This window comes from Colletotrichum siamense, assembly GCF_013390195.1.
Source record: "Colletotrichum siamense strain Cg363 chromosome Unknown KSG_Cg363_contig09, whole genome shotgun sequence".
In the NCBI taxonomy this organism is placed as follows: domain Eukaryota; kingdom Fungi; phylum Ascomycota; class Sordariomycetes; order Glomerellales; family Glomerellaceae; genus Colletotrichum; species Colletotrichum siamense.
Window position 1 is genome coordinate 3,158,143 of NW_023501022.1, and position 16,569 is coordinate 3,174,711.

General features: G+C 51.5%; 6 protein-coding genes across 6 annotated transcripts; 4 read left to right on the top strand and 2 right to left on the bottom strand.

Moving 5' to 3' along the window:
• Positions 1-160: 160 nt before the first annotated feature.
• Positions 161-1,739, bottom strand: BGL1B-0 (Beta-glucosidase 1B; the record flags this gene model as incomplete). The annotated part of the gene is made up of 2 exons (XM_036645375.1): positions 161-291; positions 362-1,739. 2 exons carry the CDS (start codon positions 1,737-1,739, stop codon positions 161-163), a joined length of 1,509 nt encoding a protein of 502 aa, XP_036489797.1.
• A 653-nt stretch (positions 1,740-2,392) lies between these two features.
• On the top strand, positions 2,393-5,163 carry bglO-0 (putative beta-glucosidase O; the record flags this gene model as incomplete). Its single annotated transcript, XM_036645376.1, has 2 exons — positions 2,393-4,195; positions 4,258-5,163. The coding sequence occupies 2 exons, from the start codon at positions 2,393-2,395 to the stop codon at positions 5,161-5,163; spliced, it is 2,709 nt and encodes a 902-aa protein (XP_036489796.1).
• Positions 5,164-6,223: 1,060 nt separating this feature from the next.
• On the bottom strand, positions 6,224-6,853 carry CGCS363_v013528 (uncharacterized protein; the record flags this gene model as incomplete). The annotated part of the gene is made up of 2 exons (XM_036645377.1): positions 6,224-6,691; positions 6,749-6,853. The coding sequence occupies 2 exons, from the start codon at positions 6,851-6,853 to the stop codon at positions 6,224-6,226; spliced, it is 573 nt and encodes a 190-aa protein (XP_036489803.1).
• A 1,650-nt stretch (positions 6,854-8,503) lies between these two features.
• CGCS363_v013529 (Uncharacterized protein) lies at positions 8,504-9,396 on the top strand (the record flags this gene model as incomplete). The annotated part of the gene is made up of 2 exons (XM_036645378.1): positions 8,504-8,747; positions 8,849-9,396. The coding sequence occupies 2 exons, from the start codon at positions 8,504-8,506 to the stop codon at positions 9,394-9,396; spliced, it is 792 nt and encodes a 263-aa protein (XP_036489802.1).
• A 2,963-nt stretch (positions 9,397-12,359) lies between these two features.
• Positions 12,360-13,135, top strand: CGCS363_v013530 (putative acetyltransferase; the record flags this gene model as incomplete). Its single annotated transcript, XM_036645379.1, has 3 exons — positions 12,360-12,532; positions 12,608-13,004; positions 13,061-13,135. 3 exons carry the CDS (start codon positions 12,360-12,362, stop codon positions 13,133-13,135), a joined length of 645 nt encoding a protein of 214 aa, XP_036489241.1.
• A 388-nt stretch (positions 13,136-13,523) lies between these two features.
• Positions 13,524-14,881, top strand: asaE-1 (MFS transporter asaE; the record flags this gene model as incomplete). The annotated part of the gene is made up of 2 exons (XM_036645380.1): positions 13,524-13,683; positions 13,737-14,881. The coding sequence occupies 2 exons, from the start codon at positions 13,524-13,526 to the stop codon at positions 14,879-14,881; spliced, it is 1,305 nt and encodes a 434-aa protein (XP_036489242.1).
• Positions 14,882-16,569: the final 1,688 nt, after the last annotated feature.

Below are 16,569 nucleotides of genomic sequence, written 5' to 3' on the forward strand. Positions count from 1 at the left end.
GGGTCCGTATCCGGATCGGGACTAAGAAGCGGAGAAGCGGCGCGCTCGGACACCGATACCGCGGAGAGTCGCAATTCATTGATAGACCTTTTCGGCCATTCTGGTAGCAAGATATCTGTTGAAGTGAATGTAACTATCGAGCTAATGTAACATTCATGAATCATGAGATGTTCTCTCTGCGTCTTCGGAAAGTATCTCTCAAGTATAACGCCGACTTTTTCGGTGTTCGCTGAAGTGTGTTGAAATCCGTGTGTACGATGCCAAAGCGTGGACCGAATCCAGCAGACCATTCTGAAAGTAATATCAGCCAAAATTCACTACCCCCAAGGACTATTGGAACGTCACAAGGAGGGAAACTTACCAAAATTGTCCATCAAAGTCCACGCATAATACCCCTCCACGCGCACTCCGTCTTCGTAGATCGCGCGTGAGATGGCGTCGAGATAAAGTCCGAAATAACGTTGGCGAAAGTTATCCTCAACCGCAACAGCAACGTCATCCTCCCCCGGACAAGGGCATCCGTTCTCAGTGATAATAACAGGGAGCCGGTAACGATCCCAGACCCAGTTGAGCAGCTTACGGAAGCCTTCGGGTGCGAGACGCAACCACTGTACACCAGAAACCGGTCCTATTTCTACGCCCTGAGCATTCACTGAAGACTCTTCGATGTTTCCGGTCCAGTCATCATCGGCTGGAGGAGTGGATAGGGCGCGAGCGTACTTGGTTGAGTAGTGGTTCATGCCGTAGAACGCGTTGATAGAAGCTGTCTCCCGGAGGAGATCTTGTTCTTCGGGCGTGAATTGGGGCAGTCGATCGCCAAGATACTGCCTCATGGAGTCTGGATAATCCTGGCCGAGGAACACTGGATCTCCAAACCAGCCAATGTAGAATTCCATCCGATGTTGCGCCGCGTCTCTATGAACCTGACTCTCGGCGTCGAATGGCTCATAAAAATGCCCGTTCAGCACGATGGATATGATTCCCTTTTGGTCAGACTGGAACTCTTTGGCATAAATCTGAACGACTGAGGCATGGGATATGATAATGGTATGCCCGACTCTCCACGGCTCAGTCTTAGTATCAGCGCCAGTCGCTGCACACCGACCAGGTGCAAGAACACCGTTGTGGTGGGCGAAGATCGAGATGATGTACGGCTCGTTAAACGTAACCCATTTCTTCACCCTGTCGCCAAAGCGAGCGAAGCAGAGGCGCGCATAATTCTCAAAATCAGCCTTGAATTCGGCCGTGTCGAGGAAGCCTCCATAACAATCATAGAGCTCCTGGGGTAGATCCCAGTGATATAGAGTAACCACTGGCTCAATGTTATGGGCCAGAAGTTTGTCGATGAGGTTGTTGTAGAAAGCAATGCCCTTCTCGTTGACGGCGTCATTCCGACCTCCGGATGGTATTATGCGGGTCCAGGCCAGGGAAAAGCGGTAAACGTCCACACCAAGAGCTGCCATAAGAGCCACATCCTCATCTACACGGTTGTAATGATCGCAGGCAACGTCGGCGTTCTGGCCATTGGTTCGCGATGGCTCCAGATGAGTGTAGGTATCCCAGATGGATTTACCCTTGCCGTCCTGTTTAACAGCGCCCTCGACTTGGAAGGCTGCGGTGGCAGTCCCCCAGGTGAATTCGGCAGGCAAGCGAAGCTCTTCGACGGGCAGGTCGTGACCAGTGGTTTGACTATAGGCAACCAGATCGCCGGCCTGGAACATGGCGGCTTCGTTCGCCATCTTGGCCAATTCGATCAACCAACTTGTGAAAATAAATTACACTTTGATGTCCGCAGCGAACTGAAACTTGTCATATGAAAGATATTTTGCTACAAGCCATGCAGTGAATTTCAACCTGGATCACCAAGTGAAGCGGCGTTCAACGTCACTCGCGTCTATTCGGCCCCGACGCTGACCCGAATTATTCTAAGAAACAACCATGACCAGTTTCTTCTTTCCCTTTTACTTCCAAAACAGCATGAATCGGCGCGCGTTAGTCGTTGGGGCGACTTGGCAATTTTGATCACCCCGTTCTGTGTTCCTCAAGGAGTGGCCCCGCATCAATACGATGTACGTACGAATACGGGTGGATACACCTCCTCGGTATTAGTGTGGCCACCAACCCCTCGTTGTCACCTCTCCGTGTCGGATGGCCAGCCCTTCGTATTGACACAAGTTCCTGGACGCAGGTCGCTCCAAGCTATCCCGAAGGGCTTGAGCGGTATTGCGAAGGGGATATTCACACGGGGATCAATGGTGAGGTCAAGAAGGCGACCTTTGTTAGTAGATACCGACATTTACATACTATACTCCAAGGCATATTGTGCGCATCGGCATAATCTGAACATCCTTCAAGCATCATCGTTATATCTTATCTCGTCCTGCCTCTCATTATGGCTATGGTAACCGATGCTCAGTTTGAACACTATCACGCACCGAATAACATTGGGGTTCAAGAGACAACTCCCCGTATCTCTTGGAAGATTCAGAATGCAGCGTCTGATTTCACCCAGCGATCATACGAAGTCGAGCTGTCAGAACATGTAGCGACTATCCAGACACCTCGAGTGACGACAGTCAAAATCGTCTCGGCTCAGCGCTTCCTTGTCCCTTGGCCCTTTTCGAAGCCGTTGCAGTCTCGACAAAAGGTCTCTGTCCGCGTCAGAATCTGGGACCAGGAAGGGAATTGTACCGACTGGAGTGAAGCATGTCATCTTGAAGTTGGTCTCCTCGACCGCGCAGACTGGCACTGCGAGCGTATTGCTGCACCTTGGGGCCCTGGGACGTCCGCGCCGGATCCCGAACAACTGTTCCGCAAAGAGTTCGCTATTGAAGGGCGCGTAGCTCAAGCTCGCCTGTACATCACTGCTCAAGGAGTTTACGAAGCAGAGATCAATGGCCGGAGAGTCGGTGATTATTTCATGGCTCCTGGTTGGACCTCATACGACGGAAGACTGCAATATCAGACCTACGATGTCACTAATCTACTGAACGTCAGTAGTTCAGAAAACTGCATGGGGGTCAGAGTTGCAGAAGGGTGGTTTTCTGGCAGGATTGGCTTCGAGGGTGGGCATCGCAACATCTGGGGCCCTCATACAGCACTCGTTTCGCAGCTCGAGATCACATTTTCTGATGGTCGCGTTGAGTACATCGGCACCGATGGCTCCTGGCGTGTCACTAGGGGCCCCATTAGGCTTGCTGAGATATACGATGGGGAGAAATATGATGCGGCTTTGGAGATCGAGAAATGGTCCGACCCGATAACTACTACAGACTTCGATATGTCCCGCTGGGAGCCTGTTCTTGTGTTGCCATTCTTACCCGGGTCGACCAAATTGGTCGCTGGATTTGGCGAGCCCGTCAGAAGAGTTGAGGTTATCAAGCCTGTGGATCAAATCACCACACCTACGGGGAAAACCATTGTCGATTTTGGCCAGAATCTAGTTGGCTATCTTAAGTTGACGAACATCAGCGGCTCGCGAGGCCATATCATCAAGCTCTCGCATTCTGAAGTTCTGGAGCACGGAGAACTTGGAACTCGTCCATTGAGGATCTGCAAAGCTGTCGACGAGTATATCCTCAAGGGCAGCGCTGAGGTGGAACAGTATGAGCCGCGGTTCACCTTTCACGGTTTCAGATATGCCCAAATCGATGATTGGACCGGCGATCACGATGTCATGACCTCTGTCGAGGCAGTTGTGTGCCATACCGATATGAAATCTGTTGGGTTGTTCTCGTGTTCCGATGACATGCTCAACAAGCTATATGAGAACATTACCTGGGGCATGCGCGGAAACTTCCTTTCAGTACCAACTGATTGTCCACAGCGCGATGAGCGGCTCGGCTGGTCTGGCGATCTGGCCTTGTTTGCGCCCACTGCCTCTCTCATTTACGACTGTTTTGGCATGTTGAAGAATTGGCTCATCGACGTCGAGTATGACCAAGGTGTCCTTGGCGGTGTTCCTCCAATGGTGAGCCCTAATGCAACATTGCCGGATCCGATTTGGTGCAGGAGAGTTCCGTGTGCGATATGGCACGACGTGACTATCCTCGGTCCATGGGCACTGTACCAGGAGACTGGCGATGAGACCATCTTGGCACAGCAGTACAACAGTATGTTGACCTGGATGAGGGTGTTGCCCAGAAACAAGTCCGGAGCGACTCACCTGTGGGATACTTCCGTGTTCCAACTTGGGGTATGTTCCCTTCAACGCCAGACTTATGACAGCTTGAATCGAAGACTGACCACTTCGCTTAGGATTGGCTTGATCCAGCGGCACCTCCCGATGCACCTTGGAAATCGCCCACTGATGCCAAGATGGTTGCCAACATGTTCTTGATCCAAAGCCTGAATCTCATGGCCCGAATTTCCGCAATCTTGGGACGCAAAGACAAACAAGCCGATTTTGAGAAAGAAGCCGACGCCGCGAAGACAGAGTTCCATCTAGAGTACGTTACCCAGAATGGCCGCATCGTATCAGATACGCAAGCAGCATACGCTCTGGCAATTTGCCTTGACATTCTCAACCCCCACCAACGAACCACGGCCGGAGCGAGACTTGTTGAACTTGTAAGGAAGAACAACTTCAAGATTGCAACTGGCTTCGCGGGGACCCCATATCTCTGTGAAGCCCTATTTTCTACAGGCCATACCCAGGTCGCATACAGCATGCTGTTGGAGAAGGGATGCCCTTCTTGGCTTTATCCTATCACCATGGGTGCAACAACCGTTTGGGAGAGATGGGATTCCATGTTGCCCGACGGGAGCATTAACCCCGGCGAGATGACATCCTTCAATCACTACGCCTTTGGGGCCATCGCGAAGTTCCTCTATGAGAGGGTGGCGGGACTCCAAAGGCTTGAACCGGGCTGGACTCGCTGTCGGGTGGCGCCGGTGCTCGGGGCCGAATTCACCCATGCATCTGCTGCCCATCTAAGTCGTCACGGTACCGTTTCTTGCTCATGGCGTACTTTGAAAGGAAACGATGAGACAGAGACGCTACAGCTAGAGGTTTCAGTTCCATACGGTGTCACGGTTGAAGTGGTCCTTCCGGGAATAGAAGAGGATAAAACTGAGGTCGTCGGAGCCGGTGAGTGGAACTTTCGGGTTACGGTCAAAAGAGATTACGAATGGCCCGTTCTGCCTCTGAAGCCCAAGTCATAGCGGATATCATCGTTAAGAGAAACGCATAATACCGTAGTTGTGTCCTGGACGTTGAGATAAAGGGTAGCAGCATAATTCAGCACCAGCTCTCGGGCTATCCAAAATCTGGCCTTTCGATTAAACCATGATAGCTTCCGTTAAGGGGTATCATCTCGTCACCTGCCCGCCCCGTTTTGGAGCACCTACAGGACTCCTTCGCATGAATATTGCATTTTAACCTGCTGGAAACTGCCGAGGTCTGAAGCTTCCTTGGCGTCCAAGCAGTTTGGCGAACAGGCTTCAAGGGCATAAATGCTGAAAGTTCTGTTGGCCCCTTATAGTAGGTAACTCGTGATTTCGCCTGAGCGCATGCACGTCTCCCCAACGTCTCATTTATGCAAGCTTGATATCAGAGACCAAGTCATTGACAGAGAAGAATCTGGGAATGCTTTGGTCAACGATAGGCTCGTTTGATGTCGGAGGGAAAACCAAACGTCAGAAAACGTGGCACTTTGGACAAACGTAAGACTTTGAAAGAGCTCTTAGGTTGGCGTTTTGATGATTACGGTTCGGATTGAATTGACTTTTTCATGCGGATGCGCACCCTCACTTTGTCACTGACAGGTCTGGTGTTCACTAGGACCAAAGCCAAAACTTTCCTGAGAGATAATCCTCTGAATGATATGCGCTCTTACCAAGATAGTCTTGCCACAACCTCAGATGACATTTAGACATGATCTCTGTGGAGGAGCAAGTATGGAGCTCAAAGTCTCTGATGGCGAAGCACTCGGCATCGCTGATATTCATTTAGGGTCGCCTGATAGCATAGACGATTGTATTTGAAATGTTCGCATTGAAATGTGCTGAGAGAGCGCTGCTCTCGGGATATCAACTACAGAGTCCTCGGAAAACAAAGACAACGTAGACCATCCAAAATCTGTTGTTGCTGGTATCGTGTGTATGTGTGGAAGAGCAAGACCCCGGCTCGCTCTCGTCGCGTAAGTTTTGATACCCCTTTCCCAAAATCCCAGTAAATCATAGTGCGCCCCGTGAAAGAAAAGAAAAACATAAGAAACCGGAATCAAGAGACCTGTCCGTGCGGATCCCTTTGGTCCACTTCTTCGTCTTGATCTGGGCTTTCTGTCCTGTTTGCACCAGGTTTAACCTTTCGATATTTCCATTTGCTAATTGCCCGCCTCGGACTCATCGCCTTCTTGAACTTCGTCCAAGTTCCCTCTCGCTTCGGTCCTGGAGGTAGCTCGTACTCCCCGTCTTCAAATGGGTTCTCATCCCGGAAGGGATCTCCTTCGGGGGACTCGTTCAGTTGTCTGAAATCCTCGCTGAAGGGATTGCTGTCGGAATACGAGTAGTCGTCATCGTCAAAAGGGCTCGCCGTGCGTCGGCGGAAGGTGGGGCTGCGAAGGGACGGCGTTGCCGACCGCGGAAGCCAGGAAAACCTGCGTTGGGCATCGGGGACGGGAGGTGTGGGTTCTGGTATGATTGTCGTAGTCATCGCGGTGTTGATGGTGTGTCTCCTGGTGTTGGGCGGCTAAGACGGCGAAAGAGTCAGCCTGAGCGCGCAGGAAATGGGTCAGACATTGCTCACAGTCGCGCACATCTGTGCCTCTGAAAAGGCAGTGCTTTTCTCGTCGATATCCATGGCTGATCCCCTCGTCTTTTCGTCCGGGTCGCAGAGGTAACCGTCCAGCATTTCAGCCTTTCGCAGAGAGGGAGCTTCGTTGTTGCGCTCGGCGACGCGTCTTCACAATCAGAGTGACCGTTTCCGTTCTTTTCTCAGTGCGCCTGGCACGTTTGGATCGTTTTTTCGCCTCTTATGTCACAGTCGCTCGGCCTTGGTGGAACGAAAGCTGGGGGCGGGGGATCAGGGGCGCGAGCGGGTACGACCAGCCACATATATGTATGCCCGACAAGACGGTTGTTTCACGGATTGACGAGTCATTGATCTCATGTAGGCCTGGCTTCCTGGTTTGTGTGGCATTTTCATTCGATGTCAGGTGCTTTAAACAGCATATTTGATGGGTCTGCATCGCCTTTCTTTCCAAGGGATAGAGAGAGGGGTAAAGCCTGGCCCAACCGCTCGTTTCCCCTCACATCAGACATGAGACGCAAAAAAGGGTGGTTGATGCACATTGGAACGGGACTGGGCCTTCTCGATCGTGGACCCGTTGTCTCTCGTTCCATGCATTGCATGTGTGGTTGGTGGGAGATGGTTCTCGAAGGGTTCAACATCGTAGGAAAATCCATGTTGAAGGCGGTGTTGGCAACGGACGGTGGGCGCGGAAGAGATCCATTTCAGCCGTTGCATCCGGGATGGCCCCCATCGGGACCGGAGGCGATCAGTCAGTCCAAGCGGGGCCGCCCACCCCGACACACATGGGGAACCTGTCCAGAAAGCTTCTGGTGGCGGGCATCTGTCGATCCGTATGCGCTGGCAGATGTGGCTCCCGCGTTCGCCTACGTCTTTGCAACTGGGGGAACTGGGACCATCGTGGCATTTGATTCTGGTTCTTCCAGTCTGTCTTTCAAATCCTGTCCCAGGCCCCGTGTTCGCATGAACAACTCTAAACCGGCCCTGCATGTTATCGAAGATGCACAGCCACGTTTTGACCGAAACTCAAGCTCGGATTCCGTCCCTCCATTACGAAACTGACGTCTCTGGAGGATTCGAGTATCCAGAAGAGGAAACATGCCTCGACATAAGCATCATGCAAGGCGGGTATGTTTGCGATAAGGTCGATCGATCATGCATAGAACGGTAAAGACAGGCGTGTCCACCTGCATCTGCCCTATGACTCTAGATGGCAAATCAACTGTCGAATTATGTAGCAACCCCGGCTCTTCCGATCTTGCAGCGCTGTCTGTGCGCTGACTTATCCCACTTCAATAAGCGGTGGCGAGTGATCACGGGCCTGTTTTTGTACGTGCGGATTCACCACTCAACAACAAACTAGTGGATTTTAGCATGTCGCTTGACTGATCGCTTGCTTTTTGGCATCCATTATGCCCATCTCACAGTCCACTGACCGAGCAACAGCAGGGACATGCAAAAAATTCGACGACGCTCCCCGGTCGTTCCGGAAATTAGCGGCGATCATGGGTCAGCCTCATCCAGGACCCCTTTTTTGTTAAAAGAAAAAAGGCTGCCGAACCCTGGAACCCACCATCATCGAAGCCCTCCTTTCTGCCTTTAGTGATATTCTTCCACACCAACTATCCGATTTCAGAAAGCATGGTTTGCTGAACGACGCGTCCTGGTTCGACGATATCGCAACATCTTCTTTTTCTTGACTTTTCGAACAAGATCTGGGCCGGGACCTGAAACTTCGGACCAACAGACAACATGCGATTTTGGAAACAGACAGTGGAGGAGAGTTCGGAGCAGAAGGCATCGCAGGGGAATGCTGTCGAGGAAGGTGGAGGACGCGTGGGCGATGTCGAGACCGCCATTGAGGGTCGGCCAAACAGCCACCACGAGAAACAACCCACCCTGCGATTCACGGCTCATCAGGCGTTCTACATTTTTGGGCTTGACGGCGTCGGCGCCGCTATTCTGTCTGGAGGCATAAACTTTGGCATCGCCTATGGTGAGTTCAACTCAACACTTCCAAACCGTTGGAATTTCTATCAACGGGAGTGCAGGCACTACAGAGGAAACTTGAATAGCAAGCTAACAATGGATTTGCAGGCATGTACTCATTCCAAAACTTGGCAACACACCCTATCCGCCTGTTCCAGCTGCCCAACACCCTCGCTGGAGATGCAGTGGTCACCATCCTCATCCAAACTATGATTACGTGGTTCATTGAGCTTATTCTTGTCGAGCACGATCTGAAGAACGGGGCCATCCGTCCTATTGGCTTTTACAGAGAGCCTGTTCGTCCTCTCTGGCGATGGCTCATGCTTTTGGCTCCGATCGAAGATGGTGGGCAAGTTGTTCCGGCACGCTCCAAGAAGTGGCCCGCGTTCCTCGTCGATCAGTTCATTCGCATCGGCCTGATCTTTGTCGTGTCGTTTTTCCTACTATGGGCGCCTTCGGTTGGCATCTTGGTCGCGATTGGCAAGCGAGGAACAGGCAGTGATTGGGACTGGTATTTCCAAAAGCAATGGGCTCCGCAAATCTTCAAGGGCGTCCTCGGTGGTCTGCTCGCTCTTTTGACGACGCCCGTCATGGCGTCTTTCTGGCTGGTCAGAGAAGGATGGCGACTTAGGAGAGGAGAGCCCATTATGGAGTGATTCACAGGGTATCCTGGGCGGGCCCAACAGCAACGGGAATAGTCTTTTGGCTTCAACAGGCATGAGCTGTCACCACATCCGTACCCCGCAACACCACACCGCCGGCTCTTGATGATTTACCCGGCATGGATACCGATGAAGATATCCATACATGCCAGGGGTTGCTGTTGTCATGGGTGGAAGATGCGGGACACGATGCGTCGGGTTCGGTCTTTACACCGCAGGTGCGGCGGATGCGGGGCTCCAGAGGCCTCCTTTCTTTTGGTGGAATCTACTCAGGTTATGGGGGATTCAACGACATGGTTTCGCCGGCACGGTCCGGTCAATGAGTGGACGACACGATGGAATATGCGCAATTCGAACGGAGAACGATATACCCGCGATGCTTATACGTCATTCGGCTACATGAAAACAGACTCAAAAAGGCTGCGCTTTTGTTATTACATCTGTTGCATTATGTTAGAAAGCCGACTTTTTAATATCTAATATGATAATATTGCCATTTTTTATACTTGCAAATTGAAGCACAATTGTACAAAACACATGGAAGTATTTGAATTTGATTGTTGAGAGTCGGAAGCTTTAGTCACCATCTGTTATGGTCGGGTTTAGGGACAGCGATTATGAGACCAGCATAGGGCAGAGGATCATTTCTGTGTATTGATGTGTACTACTCTGGCTGCGAAGGAGCTTCCTTACAGCAGTTTCGTACGCGATAATTTCTGAAGTTATGAGCAGCACGTATGGATGACTCTTCAGCAATAAGTGCCTGTAGATAGCGCGATGCTTCACTGGTTCTTAGGTAACTTGAGGATCTGAATGGCTTCCCGTTCCTGAATCCATATCGACCTCTGTTACTAAAGTAATACTATTGGCACATCAAAGTGTCGCCTCGCAGCATTTGGGATGCAGCGTGAGGTGTTACATGCGCATTGAATCACACTTAGAGACTGTTCTTCCCTGCATTCGTGATCGCATGGCACATCCTCTTTCCATCTCTGGGACAAGAACTCAGCGCTTCTGCTTACAATGTCGGACCTCCACGAAGTCTCGTGCATCCTCCTCAGTCTCCCTCCAATGTCTCGACGGTGGACCGCCATCACCGAGCAAAGGCCAATGACAACCAGTGGCCAGCATAAGATGTTGTTCGCCGGAGAGTCGGATGGGAGACGGCTGAGCTCGACAACAAACCGCCTTACAAGAAGCTGAATTTCCAGAGAGCGATGGCTGAGTGTTGGCGTAAGAAGTAGCTTGATATACGCAAGACAGGCGAGCCGGTATAGCTCTGAAGTTGTGTCTTCGTGTGTTTTTGCGGCACCGAGTTCCGCGTCGGTTGATAGGCTCAGAAGTTGGCTTTCAAATTTTCGAAGCTCGATGGCAACAGGGTAAGGAACTGCCGAAACTAAGGAAGCGTCTTTGATGAGAACAGATATTTTAAGAATGGTTGAAAAGATCTCGCGGCATCGATGTACTAGCAAAGTTCCGTGAAACCCGTTGCCCCAAATAGTAGGAGAGTTGAAAATATGAGATGCCAAGTCGAGTTTAAGCTCTCGACCGTGGGAGAATGATATCAAAGCAGCAAAGTAGCAGAATATCTCAATAGTGATTGCTCGCAAAGGAGAATCTGTCCTCGCGTCTTGACAACTGCCAGAACACAGAGCTGCCACTGCATTGACATGGGGTATGAGCCTATCACTATGAGTGTAGTTGACAGCCTACGCTGGTTAGTAATTCTAGTGCGAGTTTACTATCCGCAAGCTGAGTCTCACCTCATGAACACAGAGGAGGATGATTGCAAGTACTACGTCGTCTCCCGGGGAGGCTTCATGGCCATCGCTGAGATGCGATGAACCTGCAGCATTTCCAGACCGATCATTCTGCTTATTCAGAGCTGCGTTGATTCCAGCCACGGCCTGGCCATAGAAGCCATGCGTCAGGCCGAGCAAGTTGGAGCTCGCCGGCTCATACTTGCACATGTCGCCCGCAGCCAACGCCAGGACGCAATTGAGAACGATAGGATTCCGAATTGCAACGGGGATTACGAGTCCCAAATAATCTTCGCTTCTCTCGCCGCCGCTTGCCGAAAGCCAACGGGGACTCTTTGCGCGGAAATGCGACATCAATCGGTCCTGTACAGATGCCGGTGGGAGGGCGAACACGGTGATCAGAGAGCGCATCTCTGACTGGACCGCAAAGTCTTTGTTGAATGCATGGCGGCGGCGAGCGATCTGCTGACTACAGCGTTTGGGAGGCTGCCAGTTGCAGGAGAGCCCTCGTTTGATGCATGAGGTACAGCGCGGGTGGGTTTCGTCACATTTTCTCTTGCGTTGGCGACATTGCTGGCAACCGGTCTTTGACCGTTGACTTGGCGTAGCAGGTACTTGTGACGGGCTTTCTGAACTTGGAATCGACGTCTGGTGGTTGCTCATGCTAACGAATTGGTTGGGTTGGACTTGTGACCCAGAGAAGTTGTGTCGTACTGATGAGACTGGAAACTCGGTGGACCCTCGGTGACAGCCTGTGGGAGCCGGGGTCCACAGAACGTAGGGGCTGGTCTATTGATAGACGCCAGAATAGGAAGTCAGAGATTTGGACTTGAGTGATTGATGCGGCCAGTAATTGTGGACGTAGCCGAGATCGGCTGGCTCGAAGCAGTAAGTAAGGTAGGAATACAAATTTGCGTTGTTTACGGAAAACACTCCTCACAGAGGCTTCGGATAAAGCGAAAGGAAAGTTGTCCCGTTGGCCCGGTACGTACCGGCGCATAGTTAAAGCTGAAAAGGGATTAGCTCGAGGGCCACAGTCTCTCCCCTGCTGCAGTTGTAAGTGTTCTGAGAGGTCTTCACATGAAGCTTAAGAGCTAAGTCTCTTCCCCAATCTTTTCAAATAGGTGTTCCTCTCAATTTTCAGTTTTTTGAGGCCTTCTTGCGGGTTTTCTTTTAAACGGACAATTCAATTTTGCCATGGTCCCCAACGTTGACGAGGCGGATAACCTCGCCCGCATGGAGCGGGGCGAGCTGTACTATGCATTCACCCCCAATCTTGTGGCAGCCAGACGACGCTGTGGCGAAGCAGTCGGCCGGTTCAACAGGGCAGGCGACTTGACCAGGCGAGAAATAGCACAGCATTGGAAAGAGTGAGCGGCGAGCTTCTCCTTTTTTTCTTTTACCCTTCCTTCCTTCGAGTGCCTTATTCAATAACGACTGGGTAGGATAACGAATGACGACACTCCTCTCCCTGCCCCTGGCGCCTCGACTGAGGAAGACGACCAAGTGTTGCAGAGTTATCCCTGGATTGAGAGGCCCATCAACATCGATTATGGAACAAACATAAAAGTTGGCGTGAATGTTTTCATCAACTTCAACTGCACCATAATCGATACGTGCCTTGTATCCATTGGGTCCCGAACCATGTTTGGCCCAAATGTCTCTCTCTACAGCGGGACTCACCCCCTGGACCCGGACCTGCGGGATGGCACGAATGGCCCGGAATATGGAAAGCCTGTCACGATCGGAGATGACTGCTGGCTGGCAGGAAACGTCATCATCCTTCCTGGTGTGACGATAGGCAATGGCTGCGTAGTTGGAGCAGGGAGCGTGGTGACCAAGGTAGGCTTCATGTGAAGAAGAGATTACTGATGTTGACTCGGACTGACATTATTCAGGACGTCCCACCTTACCATGTAGTTGCTGGAAATCCTGCTAGAGTTCTGAGAAAGATTGAGAGAAAGCAGAAATAAACTAGATTTGAACCGCAGTTATTTCGCTCCTAAACTTGTGCTTTCTAAAGTTTTGAATGATAGATGACCAGTAGCAAACCAGAATTTTTTTCAAATTGAGTGAATTCTTGTTTGGCTGCAGAGAAATGTGGTATATCAACCGAATTGCTGCCAAAGATGAGCGATCAACGGGATCTCCTGTAGCCAGACACGGTACCATGAAAATGACGACGATGGCTGGCTTTTGCCAAGTTGGCGGAAATGCAACTTCGGGGATAATGCCGCATGGAAGTCTGAACGAGCGGGGTACAAATTTACATAAGAAGACGGCTTGCTGTTGCTTCGATGTCGCAGTCCATCCACTCTTCTTCCTCACAACCACATACCCACATTGGCGTCCTCTGACACGATGCCTTCGGAAACACAGGGTGTTGAGCTTCAAGGCGTGGCCCAAGATCCAGCGATTACCAACGATGATACTTTCGCCCAATCCTTGCCCCCCGCAGATAAAGGCCCGCTTGCCTGGAAGTTTCTATTTGGCTCCTTCGTAGTCGAGGCTGTCTTATGGGGTATGCGGCCCTTGGTCATTAGAATGGGCCGTTTTGCTAACGCATTTGTACAGGATTCCCGCTGTCTTACGGCGTGTTCCAGGATTACTACACCAAGCACCCAAGCTTTCAGCAAGACTCCAATATCGCCGTGATCGGAACCGTAGCGACAAGTGTCTACTTCCTCGGCGGCCCGATAGCGACACCTCTGGTGGCGCGATTTCAGGCGTGGCAGCGACACATGATTGTCGTCGGCTGGCTGGGCTGCTGCGTCTCACTCGCTGTCGCATCGTTCATGTCATCAGTGCCCGGCTTGATTGCCACGCAGGGTGTCCTCTACGGCTTCGCGTTTACCCTGTTGTACTACCCCGTCCTCCGTATGCTGAATGAGTGGTTTGTCCAGCGACGCGGGTTTGCCTTCGGTATCATGTCGACTGGCGCTGGCTGCAGCGGCGTTGGTTTGCCCTTTCTTCTTGAGTGGCTGCTGGCGAAGTACGGGTACCAGACCACGCTCAGGGCAATAGCAATCGCCCAGTTCGTCACTATTTTGCCGGTGATACCGCTCCTCAAGGGGCGCTTGCCGGTTTCCAGACAAGGTACTCTTCGCAAAGACGACTTTACGTTCTTCAAGAAGCCGCTGTTTTACTGCTTCGCATTCGTGAACCTCCTCGAGGCCCTAGGGTACTACATTCCGTCACTTTACTTGCCAACGTACGCAACTTCCTTAGGCCTCTCTGGGACAACGGGCGCATTAATCCTCGCCGCGAACAATCTCGCCATGATATTCGGCCAGCTCGCCCTCGGCTACGTCTCGGACCGGGTCAAGAACGTGCTCACCCTGGTATTCGTGTCCTCCTTCTCGGCTGCCGTGGCCAGCTTCACGATCTGGGGCTATGGCTCGTCGCTGGCATCGCTTATGGTCTTTTCGATTATTTTCGGGCTGGCCACGGGTGGTTTCCCGTGCTTGTGGCAGCGGTTCGGATCCGTCTTGTCTGATGATCCCGGGCCGGTCTACGCGTTGATGGCTTTTGGGAAAGGGCTCGGGAACATCCTCATCGGTCCCATCTCTGCGGCGCTCATGGCAGGGAGGATGATGAATAAGAGCGAATATGGGCTTGGTCACTTCCAACCGTTGATCATCTTTCTTGGGTCGACGATGTTGTGTTCGTCGCTGGGAGCTTTGGTCTGGCCGCTGTGTTGCAGAGGCGATGGACGTTAGGCTTGGAGATGGCCTCACGATAGGGAGATTGGTTATAGCAAGAAAATTCCATTGTCTATCTAGCCTATTAGTAGATGTACCACTATGCAATAGACAAGCCCAACCTCATTCTGCATCCTTGTTGTTTGAAGGCTGTCGGTTGTTAGAATCCGGGTGCCCGCCCAACGCCTACTAAAACGAAAAGCGAGGAACTGCAAAAAAGACGGCAAAAGAAACGGTCCTATGAGGGAATTTAACCCTCTGAGTTGCCTCATGCCTGAATCGAACAGGCGATCTCCTCATTACTAGTGAGGCGCTATACCACTTAGCCAATGAGGCTGCTGGGGCGTTGGACGCTCGTTGTTGCAAGATGGCGCCACCAATGCCAATATGATTCCATTGGATTAGCGAAGTGCGCGAGATGAGGGCTTGCTGTCCCACTTGGTTTCGGTTCGAAGATGGGGCTAGCGTTCTGGTGTTGTGGTCGGGGACGAGTCTCAAGATGATCCACCGCCATTCCATTGCGGATATCAGCATGTCCTTTCAGAAGTGGGGGAAATCTCATAATATTAGTCACATTAGATTTGGATAGTTCTAAGAAGGTTGGGAATCAGACCTTGTGGTAGACTGTAAAGTTCCATTGGGTGCACGCATGGGCTTCTCATGCATACAACTTCAAACCAGAAACCAAGAGGTTCATTGACCGGCGCGAAAACAACTGCCGGGCCACATTGTATCGTACCAGCTATTAAGCAAAATTCACATTGTATACTTAACAACAGGAAACAGCGTTCCTCAAACCCTTTGTTTGTAAGAATCTGGCACCCCTGCATGGGAGATGAACCAACGGCACCGATTGAGTGGAAGACGCCGTGCCATTCCCGCAGATCTCCCCGCATTCTCAGCGGTCGGATTCCCGCCACTAGCGGTTTTGCTTCGACGGGACTGGCGGAAATCATCACCTGCCCGTCTCCACGCTGGCGGAAATCGGGATTGGAATCAGAGTACATAATAGCAGTGTTTTGGCCGTGGGCTGCGAATCGAGGATGATTTCCAAAGTTTTCGACATTCATAGCGAGTTTTGCGTGGGTGCATGCTTCTGAACGTTTTCATCGTGTCTTTTGAATGGACCTGTCCGATTTATGCCGATGTCTTTTGAGGAAACCCGCCTGGCAATACATCATCTCCGACGCAAGCGACCTTAAGCCGAAGGGAACCACCGAGATCTTTCCATGTCATCATATTCAATACCGCTCCATGGACTGCACCGGTTTTGATTATCCTCTCGGCTGTATTCTACGAGGACTGGGCAGATTAGGTGTTTGCCTTGACGAGGACGTGGATTTGTCTGTAACTCGGCTCTGGCCTTAGCCTTCGGCAGCAATCGGCGTCGTCAGGCGGCTGCACAGGAAGGAACTCGGCTTTTTCTGGTACCGATTTCTTCGGCAGCCTACGAAGGACTACCTCAGTATGTCAAATACAAGTTCCCGCCTGTTCAAGATGATATGCGCTGTCATGGGGGAGACCTGTCTTCTACACGTCATAAAAATCCAGTTCTTTCCAAATGTCTTTATAAGTAGCTAACTTACAGTTCACCCAGAGGCCAGGTTTTCGTCCGAGACAATTGTCATTCAACCGTTCATCACCCAGCCTCTCGACGGGCTGATGCCCTCGGCTTTCGGTCGATCCTCAAGATAGGCGTAAGCTAA